The sequence below is a fragment of the Falco naumanni genome, chromosome 6 (assembly GCF_017639655.2).
Source record: "Falco naumanni isolate bFalNau1 chromosome 6, bFalNau1.pat, whole genome shotgun sequence".
In the NCBI taxonomy this organism is placed as follows: domain Eukaryota; kingdom Metazoa; phylum Chordata; class Aves; order Falconiformes; family Falconidae; genus Falco; species Falco naumanni.
In genome coordinates this window covers 57,204,123-57,218,046 of record NC_054059.1, presented here as the reverse complement: position 1 = coordinate 57,218,046, position 13,924 = coordinate 57,204,123, and the positions used below count along the sequence as shown (strand labels likewise).

Sequence of the window (13,924 nt, the reverse complement as noted above, 5' to 3'; positions counted from 1 at the left end):
TATGTCTGCATGTTCTTGCTCTCACAGATATTTCATTTTAAGAATAATCTGCCGAAGCAGGGACTCAGTGTCAGTTCCTCATTTCTAAAGGGAAAGCCCTTCCCACCGAGTTGTCTAATTACTTGCACAGTCACCAGCATGAAGTGCAGACCGAGTTCCAAATCTTCTGGTTTGCCCAAATATGCCCTACCAGTAAAAATACTCTGAAGTAAGACAGATCCACACACAAATCCTTCCGGAATGCTGAAGCACTCAGAGCACCCAGTTGGTCAAAGACATCCCATTTTGGGGCACGATACATCACAGCCTTCCAAGATTTCACGTAATCCAAGATTCTATGTAAAGAATCAGGTCAGCAGCTTTGCACGTGCTCAGCAGCACAGGTCCAGGCTATGGGAATGTGTGGATGCATATGTAGGTTGTTGGTTCCTTGAGCAGTGAGAAGATACCTAAATACATTTGAGGACCTTAATCAGTGTCAGTGAACAAGGGCTGCAAGCTTCTCAGTAAAGTAGAAATTGTCCTGTAAAAATCACCATTAAAATTGAAGTATCATTGGATACACTCTCAGCAATTACACAAAGAACTGACAAGATGAAGAAATAAAACCAGTCATCTCACCATTTATCATCCCTTCCAAGCTGCTTAAAGACACTGGTCTTATGTGGGGGAACTCTGATTTTGCAGCTTTAGATGCACCTGTTTCGCAAATAAATCTCATATATTTCAAGCAATTCATTTCCTTACCAGTTAGAAAAACAAAATTAACTCCGAAGAAAATAATCTTCAGCCTCATTCCAAAAGAATTATTGTTCTATTCTCAGCACAGTATTTACCTTTACATAGTAATTTCACTAATCTCCATTCAGTGGGTAATTAGGAAGTAAAGAATGTGCCAGGGATTTCTCTGTGGTTACACACCAAATATGTCTGCCTGACATGAGCAAGAATGTTAATGCCCATTTAAATGAGCAGGTCCTTAGATGATTCCGTTTAATGCCTGCTTAGTGAAAGCTTTGTCTGCAAAAACATCAAGAACATTTCTTACGCATCTGACCATCATTTATGTTTTGGTCTTTTAAGCAATGCCTGCAAATTAGCAGGCCCACCCCATACAGTTCCAAAAATGTCCTTCTCTGTCCTTAGGGCAGCTTCCACTGGTAGCTCTCTTCCCGCTGACACCACCTTTTTCACAGCCCGAATCACGCTGGCTGGACCCTCTGTGTACTGACTCAGCCAGGCTTGGGCTTCTTCTAACGCTGCGGTTCCGTCTGAAGATGACAGCGTCTCCTCCGAGAGCCCAAGGCGCAAAGCTCCCTCGGGATCCACCCGGGCAGCCCCGCTCAGCAGCCGGAGGGCAGCCCCGCTGCCCACGATCCGCACCAGCCGGGCAGCTCCTCCCCAGCCGGGCACCAGACCCATGTGCTTGTGGACAAATCGAATTTCACTCCCAGGTGTCATCAGCCTGTCAATGAAGAACAAACACTCAGAGCTCAACCCATGCACGGCTTCCGCTTTCAGCTCACCAGCACCCCATTTTCTATTTTCTCTTCCCCTCTGCTTCCAAAGGCTGATACAACTTGACAGCACTTCGACTACAGCCAGAGCTGGAGTGCCTCAATTTTTACGTCACCCAGCACCTTAGCCGCAGCTTTTTGGCACTCCTCAAAATCAGATACATAGGCTGCCACAAGTGGAGATGCTTAGTGCCCACACTGATACCTGCAGTCAGTTCTAAACAGCATTTGAAAAGAGAATTGCAAGTGGAGGGTACATTACACTTATTCACAGTGCCAACACCGCCTTGTTAATCTAAGCCAACAAGGGTTTTGGTAAACACCAAGCAAACTAACGCACAAAACTTAGTTTTCAAAGGGGTGGATCATGGTCTTAGTACTGATCTGCACCAGGAAGGTTCTGTCAGCACCCTGGTGCTTGATTAGCACAATCGGATTTTTTATTTTCTTTTGTTCCGTGCTTTAGAAGGTCCTTGAGAGTTTGATTTCTAACTGCTCACTACAGCAATGCAAGTCAGGATGAATGCTCGACTTATGGCTCACAACGTACAATAGAATTGCTTTCTATTCATGCTTACAGTGTGTAATAGAATTGCCCCCCTCCAGAAGGTAAAATCACGTTTCTCTTTTCAAACATTTCACATCTTTGCTTCTTCTCTACAGTCTGTCACCTCCCTTATTTAAGAACACACCCTAGGGCTGATTAAGCTATCTCCCCAGAGGAGCTCTGCTGCAGCAGATTGTACTGTCTTCACATAGTGTTCACACAGACACACATTAGGATAGTAGAAAAAGCCCCTACAAATAGAAACATATAGAAAAGATGTACAGAAATAGAGCAATACTTGCTCTTTCTGAAGATGATGTTCTGTGGTGTGATTTCATGCTGCTGTTTATAAGGCAAGGGATGTAAATTACACTTGTGAAGTAGATCAGCTTCTACTTCAAGCACTAATTGGCTTTCTGAAGATATATCTTGTAATACTGAGATCTACACACAAGTGTGTTTCCTAATAATGCAGGTTTCCATAATGAAAATACCAAGGTGAACAACTTTAAAAGGGGAAAGAAAAGGAAAACCTTTAAAAATGCAACTACTTCTAGGAACTCACTTCTCAAATCTGCTTAGTTATTGTTAATTGTAAGTTTGCTTGGTTGCTTTTTACTTAACCAGAGCACCATCAGCATTCATGCCGTACTACAAATCACCAGGGCTGAAGAGATTACGCTGTATCCCAGACCCAACACAATGCACAAAGGCAACAGCTGACATGCCAGATTGCATGAAAGCCTTTTTGTAGAGATAGTGGAGGAAGGTTGTGTTACAAAAGGAGGAGAGCAGAGTACTGCAGGGGAGGAAAGGCTTTTAGCTAACATTATTAGCAAGTGCTTCCCAAACCCAGCAAATCCCAGGGAGCTCAGGTCTCTCCTCTCCAAAAGGGCTCTGCAAGTATTCCAGAACTCCTTTACTGGCTCAGCTCACTTTGCAATTTGCTAATACTCAGTGTCCCACTGGGAAAGCAATAATGAAAACATTATTAAGGGTTTAATTCTAGCTGTGCTGAGCACTGTGAAGCATTAACAAAGGAGCGGTCATACACAGCCAGGTATCCGATGCTAGACAGTCTGTAGGCAGTCTCCTAAGGCGGACACCGGAGGTTGGTAAGACAATGTTGTGTTTATACATTGAATCTGAGACTGTCCCGGGCACCTGGGTTCAGGCCTTAAGGACGGGCATTTCAGGGAACATCCTGAGGGCAGTCCATGGACTTATCGGGGAAGCTGGGTCAACACAGTCTGAAGTTTGCATGGGAAGTCCAATTTTATGTCAGAAACACAGCCCATCCCTCAGCACCAACATGAAAAAAGTTGAAAACACGCAGTATGTAGGAAAGGCTCTGTTACCCTAGAATGTCTTCACCTCCCTCTGAGAAAAATGGAACCAAACATGATGAAAGGAGAACAAGCGACTGACAGCTAAATCGAGAGAGGCCATGAGACTGTAACTTCTAGAATAGGATCTCATCACGATTCACCCCTCCCTACAATGCTCCTTTGAAAAAGCTCCACAGAAAATACCGAGGTAAGTGGTGATCAGTAGAAGGTATAAAAGTAGTCTTGGACTGCCTTCAGGCTTAAGAAAGGTATCTATGTTTTTTCAGACTTCTCAACTATGAATCCTCTCCTGAAGTCACACCACACACAGAAACCATCCATCACTGTCTCAGGTATACCACTCACTTCCAGTCCCCATGCCCAAGGAAGCAGTGGAGACCTGAGCTCAGATCTGAAGAGGCATACACTGCTGCCAAGCTAGCCTGGGATCAGCCTCTGAACATCAGCTGCAGCCTTGCATAAATATTTCCCTTTTCATTTTATGAAATGAATTGAGTCTACCTTCTGAGACATAACAGATCCGATCTCCCATTAGATGAATTTATGTAAGAAAAGTACATAAAGCATTACCAAACATAAAGAGGCACACATCAAAAAGCTGAAAAGACCAAACTACTATTCTATTCCTGAACTGTTTATACCTTACTCACCTTGTACTGGCCCTGCCTGAGACAGAATAGTAGATGAACACAAAATGAACCCCGATTTGACTCAGTATGCCTGTTTTAGTCTTCCAGGTCAAGAGAATTAAAATCTGGGTCTCCTGTATCCCAGAGGAAGGTCATACTCCTAGGCTCCTAGACACATGCCATCCCTGCCCTTAAAAAAAAAAATCTGTTGCATGGCAATACTGAAAAAATATGTATTAAATGTAATTAATGTACAAAGTAACTGAAGACTTAACAAGCAGAAAAAATTTAGAAGTTTGAAGGGCAGCAAAATCCTCACAACTTAAATTGGAAATAAGAGGTTAAGGTAGGTAATATAAGCACCAAAGTGTAGCTGAAACCTTAAGAACACTTTATTTCCATGTTACAACCACAACACCACCCCTAGTAAGAAATCACAGCCACCATGGGCCACATCCAATTTTGTGTTAGTCATCCAAAGCAAACAAGAGCTACAGCAAATGTTCCTGCTGTACATTTTAAAATGTTCTCAGATGCACTACATGTTACAAACCCTCCACCTTTGATCAGAGGATTCCTTCGCTCTGTGACATCTCACTGCGCCCACAAACTACCAACTGTCACATCGCATCACGTCACCAGCAGCAACGCACATGAGAAGAAAACCTTGTTTGCCATGAACAATGCAACCTAACAAATCCCACCCGTTAAACATGTATGCTTGCTTCCTCAAAGGCAACACTTGCTGTGAGCTAACAGTTACGCTTTCCTTTGCTAGTGTATCTCACAGCTACTTGAAGCTGGAGCAGATACAGTGAAAGTGGAAAATGCAAACAAAAATGTAATTTCTCAGTTTTTCATACCTGGTTTTATAGTACTCATGTTACTGAACTGTTTCAACAGGTATAATCAGTTCCCTGGGCAGAATTAAGAACTGTGCTGGCCCTTACCTCATCATTTCCTGGACTTTGGGGTTTCAATTATATTCAGCATTCTGACAAGGCAAAGGCACTGATGAAGTTTACTAGGGAGGAACAAATACCATCCTCTATTTTATGCATTTTAAAAGCTCCTACCACTATGCTTCTGAAACCCATGATGGAAAAAAAGGATGCCTAAAACATTAAACATGCTGTCAGCAACCTGGAGTTTATTCCCATCCCTGTTTGACTCCCAGTGTCACATAAGGACACAGCTCCTGACTTCCAATCTTCTTTTGGCTGGCGTGAGACTGGCACACCACGGAGGGAGGCAGCCGGCATCACACAGTGGTGCAGAACCTGGTTCTCAGCTATAGTTATACTGAGAAAGGGCAGCCAGAACTGCAGATGACTTACCTCCCCAACAAATACTTTGGCCTCCTGTTCTCAAGCCACCAATCAACATAAATAATAAGCAAACCTTCTGCCTTTGGGTCATATAAGTTCCCACACCAAATCTGCTACCTTCTTCTATAAATTTTGGTAAATATGAGGGGATTGAATCAAAGCAAAATAGAAAATTCTCCAAAAACAAGAGCCAAAGGCCTTGGGATACAATTAGAAGACATCCATAATTTTACCACGCTGTAGAGAAAAGTTATAGAAATAATAAGAAATCTTCAAATAGAACTAGACATTCTTGCAAAACATAGATGCAAGACATTCAGACACATGAGAAGCAATGGCCATGGTCAGCCTCATGTGTATTTTGGCTGACTGCCATGTCATTACTTAGTGAAGACAGCAAGAATACAGTATCGATATTAAAAGCTTTCAACCAACCATCCAGACCAAACATGCAATTATTTTAGGCACAGGAAAGAAGAGACGTTTAAGAAAAAAGAAAACCACCAGTAAAATGGTAACAGAAAGAAGGTTGTCAAGGGCCAAACATTTGTTTTAACTAGCAAAGAAAAGAAGAACAAAGTTGACGTACAATCCCATCATATACTTTCCCAAACATATGTTTTTCTAATATACTCATCAATATGGCATCAGGTTAATTAACTTGTTAAATTAAGAAACAGCCATGCTATGCTGACATGTGGCCAAACCAGCTTTTTAAAACAATCACTGCTGGGGAGTGCAAGTTCAAGAATTTGTTAGAGGTCAGGTATGACACTGCCTGTGGATACATGTTTTTATCACACACATGAAACTGTCAGCTGGGCATGAAAATTTGATGATCTTGCTTGCAAGTAGCAAAAGCTCAGGTGTAACTAGTTTAGGATTTTATAACTTTGCTTGGTAAGTTCTGCCAGGACAATCCACAGTGGCAGCAGCTCCCAAATGCATGCTGGATCTTAAGTGAGCAAGAAAGCCAGTCTGTTGTCCACTTCTTCCCTGTCTTCCTACTGTACCTTCTCAACACTCCAAATATAATCCCTGTCCCATCACTTTACCTGCACGTTGCACCTCATTGTCTCACTCCATCTTCCTTACACTTCCTCAGCATCCAAAGGGGCACAGGAGATCCCAGTGTTGGTGGTGGGCTCTTGCAGCAAGTGACTGTGACTCGGGCAGCTGAGAGAGAGTTACACAGGTAATAGCTAGAATCTGATCTCCCTTCTCCTCTTGCAGATGCATGCAAAACCCAACTGAAAAACCAAATGTGCTGCTCATACACAAAGTGCTGCTGAGCACATGTAGTAGATGGGATGTTTTCAGTCAACTAAAGCATTACAAAAAGTTAAAATCAAGCAAGGGAGAGTTGTGATTATTGAATTTATTGCATCAGAGTAAGAGCTACCCATTCCTTTATCTGCACAACAAAAGCCCTGATTTGTGATTAAACAGAAGTCTATTATTTCAGGTTGGTTCAGTGTACCACAAAAATGAAGTAATATTTTCTAGACAGCATACTACCTCTCTGGCTTTCAAGGAAAAAAAAAAACAAACAAACCACAAAAAACAAGCGTGACTGTATGGCTGAAACACAGTAACTGTTAACTGTTCAGATGAGGCAGAAGTGGGTAGCTGGATGTGAAAGCATTTCCACAGAAGTGAGAAGTCACCTTGAATCTTTCACTGGAGGCAAAAGTATTGCCATAGGCATCTAGAGTTCAGTACAATTATAGGATCTGAGTAGCTGGGATCCCCTGTATTGTCCATCATGGCACATGAAAATCAAAGTCCATCTGTGCCTGAGGAGATGCAAACCTCTGAAAGCATCTTCAGCCAACAGCAGGATAAAGCTCTTCCCACAGCCACAAAAAGCCTAAGCAAACCTATGATCAGTGGCTGCAGCACATGCTGGGAGCGCCTACCCTGCCCAAGAACCCAAGTCCTGGTGGTGTCCTCTGATGCTTCCAGCACCTGTGCTGCAAATGCAGCCAGCCAATTAATTCTAGGACCTTCAGTTCCTCGGCTCGGGCAGGGGTGCTGAGGGATCATGCCTCAGGCAAGTGGGAGCCCTACAAGCTGGGCCATAAGAGCATTAACTGGGACTCCAGGCGCTGTTAGCCTGCAGCTTGGGCAAGGACCATTACACAAGTAGTCAAGCACTGCTGCACATGCGTGCTGTCTTCAAAGGTTCTTGCGGCACTCGCTGCTGTTTGGAAACCTCCAGGCTCACTGCCTTCTCCCCATTTTCTTTAGCATGGCAGGTGGCCCTGCAAGTTTTGAAATGTACTTAATTCTCAATCCAGCTCTGATAGCTGCATTCTGAATCTTAAGAGCCAGAAAGATGTACCAGATATCATGCACCTTCCCATTTAATATATCTAAAACGTATCCTCTCCACTATGCACAGACAGATGTTAATGTATGTTTGAGAAACTGCAGAACTTCTTTAGCGTTAAGATACAAATTTGTGAGGCCCTTTATATGAATGCTCCTTGGCCATTTGCTGCAAAACTCATCCTTACCTTTTCAAAAATCTTTTAACAACAAAAGTAACTCCTGAGTATAGCCTTGAAAACAAGACCTGAATATGAACCACTGCCCTGACACTGTCACAAAGCCACAGAAAGCCTGAAATTAAGAGTACCGACTAAAATAAAGGCTGCAGTTCATCCCTGCAGAGACCTAACCTGGAAACCTAAATACTGGTATTTAATTACATGACAAAATTGTGTTCTAATAGTGGCAACTTGTCTTGTGCAAGTATTTAGTCTCTCAAAATATTCTTAGGACCATAAATCTTATTGGAAAGGCTAGGAATACTTTCATTTGTCTTTAACTGCAAAGTGTACAGGGGTTTATTTTAATTAAAAAAACCCCTAGTTCTAGCCTTGTTCAATATTCCAGTACACAAGCCTTCCATGGTTATTACAGAAATTCATCTTGAAACAACTGCATTAACCAGTCATTTTTGCAATAAAAATGAATTTTGAAGCAGCAAGGTACTGTGGGAAGAACGTTCTGCAGAAGAAATATGTGCTACTACACAAAAACAATTTAGCTAGTCAACAAAGCTGCTGATGAGCAGTTCCCAGTCCTTACTTCAATTTTCGTGACAGACACTGTTAGAATTAGACCCTCAAAAATAAGACAGCATCCTCCAAAAAGCAAGTTGGGATTAATTAATCCATCTCTGCGTATCCAGTGCAGTGTCTCATCAGTCTCTTTTTATTGCTATACCATCAAATAATTAACTCTGTACTCCATAAAGGGATTATCTAGACAAAACAGCTAAAGATTTTTCTGAAGTTCAGCTATGTTACTATATCCTCTGTTGCTGAACTCTCTCCCCCTCCCCCAATTCTCTGAAAATATTAACAAGTAGATTCATCCAGAGAAGAGTTAGTCATCATTTCACTTATCTTTCAATCTCAGATTAATTGTATAGGCTTTAAAGGATCAAAAAGCCCAAATTAAACATTTAATTAAAAACTTCTTGCTAATTATATTTAGCAGATTTTTGAACTGTAGCAATGCAGCGAATAATGGCCAGCCACAACTGTTCTGCGCTTTCCCAGCACATCTTGCTAGTGTTGATTCCCCCTGATCCTCTCCCGTATCTTCTCTCTCATGGAGAGCTGCTCATGTTTCTGCTCTATGCAGAGAAAGAGTAAGACCATTAGACATCACAGCAATTGCTGCTTCAGAGCTGTGGCACCATGAAATGAGACTTCCAAATAGAAAATACTGTAAAACCAGTAACACTAAGGATTTGTCCTACGTACTTTTGGTGATAGTCTGTGCAGACTGGCATCATAAAAACAAACCCCCAAATCTTTTCTCTTTCTGAAAACCTTTTAGTCAAAGATATTCACTTGACAGATGCTTAAATGGTAACCACTAAAGAATATAAAAATGAAGACAAAATGGTTTAAGTTTCCTGGGGAAACTACGTCCCTTGTCTTAAAATATCCTAGATGCATTGCACAAAGCAGCTCTGCAATCCCAAATTCCAATAGGGTAAGAGAAGACTCTGCACATTAATGTTCTTTCCTGTTCATGATCTTTAATTTGTAACCTTTGTGACAGGAACGTAATGCGAAGAAAGTCCAGTTACTATCTTAATAAGCCCATCAGAAATTCACTCCTTTCAAATCTTTTCAGCGATTAAAAAAATACCAAACAAACCAAAACAACATACCTTCTTTACTTGAGGTTTAAATTAATCAAAATTATACTCAAGAACTAAAAATAATAATAAAATCATCCTACCAAGCCTCCCAAGTACAGAGTGTTCTAGGCACACTCTATAACTCTGTGTCAAAGGAGTAGGCTTGATGCCAGCCTTAAAAAATCCCACCAAGAGCTCACTTTTCTCACAGCTCTTTTCAAACTGCCTTACAGATCATATGGATTTTTATTCACAGTTACTTAATTATTTTATAATACTTCTAGTGAATCCATCCCCCTCCCCCCCCCCCCCCCCCCTTCCCCCAAAAAGCTAAGAATCAAACTCTACATAAAATAGCATGGACAAATATCTCAAGTCTCCCTTGCATGTCTTGCCTTTACCACCTGTATTCGCTGCCCTCCAGCCCGATTTACCAACGCATTTTGTGGAACCCTAAAGATCAGGGTCAAAAGCAGATCCAAGAAATAGACTCCTAAGTACAGATGTATTTTCTTTAGCTGGAGTTAAATGTTCTTCTGGGTTGGCTGGGAAGCTCCAGGGCCCCTTCCAGAGGGGAACAGATGGACCTAAACAGTGAGAGATGATCTCTTCAAAGGAAACCTTAAAATAATCACTTATAACACAACTCCATCATGCTGTCTCATATCACCCAGAGTCAAATGAAATGCAGAAGAAAGAAGGACAAACTCTTATTTTCATCTAAAGACACAAAACATTTGGCTGATGCTAAAATTCTGAGAAGTGGAGCCCTGAATCAAAAAGGGAAGATGTAGTAAAAAGAGAAGAGTTGGAGGCAGAGATGGAATGCAGGGACATTGGAGCAGAAACCGCTGGACAGACATGAGCCGTTTAAGGAGAAATATGGTCTCCAAAAATAAACAGGAGCTTCAAGTGTGGATAACTTCACCGTGTGTTGCCCAAACACCAGGACATTCAGTGGAAGATGAGCCTCCAAAAGCGACAGTGTCAGTTCAAACAAGCTGCAAGATTATCAGTTTCAAAGGAAGCCACTCCAGGGAAGAAGAACAGAAACAATACTGTTACTAGAAGATCCTTTGGATAACAGGAATTGAATTATAATAGGTACAGAAATCTGCATGCCCCAAAAAACAGCACCTCACTATCAGCAAAGTCTGCACTGAGAAAAATTAAGAAAAGGCCTGTCAGCAGCAAGCAGGAGCACGGTAAAGCAGCAGAGCACACCCTCTGTGATCTGGCCAGGCCCAGACTAAAACTGGTCCAGGCACGGCTGTGTAAGAATAACCAGAGAAGTGAAAAAAGGTTTATTTCTTAAGCACTTCCCTGATCAAAGGGTAGGAGCTAAAAGAGGGCCAGAAAGACTGTTAGTTTGAGAGAGGGATTATGGAAGGAAAGAAACACAGGGAAAGAAGCTGTTGCTAGTACCCTGCAAGGGGAGCAGGGCAGTCTCAGACAAGACAAGGTAGGTAAGGCCCCCCAAAAGGCTCCTGCAGGTGATGCTCGCTGTCATACTGACTGCCATCCATGCAGACGGCTCTTCCAATCTCATTCTGGACCAGAATCTCCCAGAAGTCAGCTACAGATGGGGGTGCACCCAGCAGACCTGGGTTAAGGGTTTTAAATCTAATTTTTTACCTCAGGCTCGACACTTTCCCACTGGTGGCTTCACAGAAGCTGGAGAGAGAAAAGCATGCTATAAAAAGCTACATTTCTTCTAAAAGGGATAAACAAAGCTGAATATTGGAAATTACAAAAAGACTTTTTCTGTAGCAGGAATGAAAAATTGAATTAGACAACAGAACACAGGGAAAGAAACAGGGGCCCAAAAACGCATGACTGCTTAAAACTCCACAAGCAGTATTAAATGGAAGTAAGATGAGCCTGGTTTTTTTTTTTCCTGGTTATTTTTCAACAGACTGACAGGAAAGAAAATTATTTGGCCAAACCGCAAAGCAAATCTGCCCGTTCCCAGGATGATGCATCCCGAGGTCCACATGTGATGCTCACAGGAGTTCCCGCAGCCAGGGGTACTATCTGCCCCACGGTGGGCTGGGGGTGCGTGGGGGTGGGCAGCACAGCACAGGGGGACTGCAGAGATGGGGACAGGATTGGCCGGGGGGCTCATGCAGACCCCCCACTGCTGGCACATAAGGCATGCACACACCGCACAGCCCCTCTGCAAGCTGCCAAGCAACATAAAAGCTATGTGAGCCACACACGTTTCCTTGTCCCCATTCCCGTGCCTAAGCATTCCAGTGAGCTGAGAAGACCCAGAGAACAGCAGAAAAAGTAAATTAAAGGCCTTTCCCAAGTGGGAGAGACATGGACTTTTTACAATTACAGAGTTTGCAACAGTCCCCAGTCTATGGATGCTGCCTTGGATCCATCTGACAACACCCACTGTGCACACACAAGGAAGGAACAGTATGGCTTCACAAAGGCTAATGAATGCACACAGGGCTCATATCACAATTTAAGAGTACAGAACCAAGAGAATAAAGCAGACAGCTACACCAGGGAGCTGTAATTCTCCTGAAGTGTGTAGTATAAACTCTGAAAACGGCATGAATCACCAGAGCCATAAAGCGGGACTAAAGCCCCATTGTTAAAAATACAGTGCTTGGATCCTCCTTTCTCCCCGCAGTTGTACGACAGCAACCCACAGGGTACCACCCCATTTCTCTTCCCCTGCCAATGACCGATGTCTTTCTTACACCATCCTCCTCTTCTGACTCCCAGCCATGACTTTATTTGTATTACCCTAGCACCAATGGGTCCCACGCACACTGCAACCTCCATTACCATACACTTATTTTCAGAGTAGTTCTCGTCTTGACATAGCACTTGGGTCTTACCCATAAAGCAGGTTTTAGCTATTCTTTACAGGCTGCCAGATTCTCCATACACGAGTGAGTGAACGCCAAAATAATGCTCACATAAAAATTACTCATGCTGGAAATCTAAAATGTTACATGAGTCCTTCCTTCCAAAAAAGGAACTACAGCTATTTGGATTTCATTCAAGCAAACATTTTCAACAACAGATATCACTTTTAGACTAAAGCAAAAATTTCCATTAGAAAAGATCAGTGATATTTTACCAGATTATTCAATGAAAAAAGGTAGAGGTTTTTTTGCCTTGGAGGTAAAGCTGTTTGATAATTGAAATCTTCAGTCAAATCTGAATGCCAGTATTTATCTGGAAATCAAAAAGTACACTGGAGCTTCTTTCAAATGGAAAATACTGTGTTTTTTAAATTATGTGCACACTTGCATGCCGCATATACACCCATGTTTATAACTTCAATTTCCCATATCTTTATTTCCATCACATATGCTTATCAAGACCAAAGAAAACAACAAAATTCTGGACCAAATTCAAGAGTCTCTTAAAGCAGCAACATTTCAGTCATGTTCTCTGCTCATCTCTGCTGCTGATACTGAAAAGGGAAGGGAAGCTTCCCAACACTGTCTCAGAGCTTGGCATCTAAAATGTCAAAAAGGCAAAGATTGCCTCAATCATCTGAACTCAGCCAACTGGAAAGGAACTGCCTTTCCCAACATCAACCCTAAGAGATGCAAGGTTCGAGTTGCTCTAATACTTTATGATGGATTTGATATATCATATTTCTGCAACCCACAGCATTAAAGGATTTTAAATACGTCATAACATCACACTGCCTAACAACCCTTCACAAGACCTAGGGTAACAAGACACACTTTGAAATTCAGCCGTCTCTGCACGCAGTGCTACTGATGCTGCATTTGCACATCCTACATAACAACTTCTGACTAAAGCAAAGTGAGATCATACACTTATTTGAAATCACTGGTGATTAAACTATAATGAAATGTTGCCATTTTGTCAGGATACCAGGTTAATAGTTTCAAACAAAACATGCTGAAGGTTGTGGGGTTATTTTTGTAAATTATCACAGTGGCTGTGACCTAAGATTTAAGTTTTCCAGATACGATACAAGATTTCAGAGCTCAGAGTTTTTTGTTGATTTGGTGTTTTTGGGGGGTTTTGTTGTTGTTTTTGGGGGGGAGGGGGGGAGCACAATGAAATATCTCAAAAAAAGACATAAATAGGATAGAGAATTTAACATTGAAATTCAACATTTAAATCGTAAGTTAGCTTCTTCACCGCTTTACTTTTTAATACAGCACATTATGTTGACAGGGAACTAAAGCCAGCTTCAAATCACTAACTGATAGTATGTTCAGACAAGCTGGACAAGAAATAGGAACATTTTCATCAAACTGTAACAGATTCTCCATAAATATGCCCAAGAGCGTGACCAGTTATCACCAAAAATATAATTTTCCCTGGTATCTTTTTATTTACAATCTTTCTCTTTCACACACACACACACAATTCCACGCTATT

The 13,924-nt window shown here is 42.0% G+C and overlaps 1 protein-coding gene across 8 annotated transcripts in view; it reads right to left on the bottom strand.

The window, feature by feature from the left end:
• Positions 1 to 795: 795 nt before the first annotated feature.
• The window catches only part of ECHDC1 (ethylmalonyl-CoA decarboxylase 1), a 38,978-nt gene continuing 25,849 nt past the window's right edge, over positions 796 to 13,924 (bottom strand). For all 8 annotated transcript variants that reach the window (XM_040597533.1, XM_040597530.1, XM_040597534.1 and 5 more), the window contains one exon: positions 796 to 1,465. In XM_040597533.1, the coding sequence (XP_040453467.1) occupies positions 1,060 to 1,465 (406 nt within the window). In that variant the 3' untranslated portion in view covers positions 796 to 1,059. The remainder of the gene's footprint in view (positions 1,466 to 13,924) is intronic.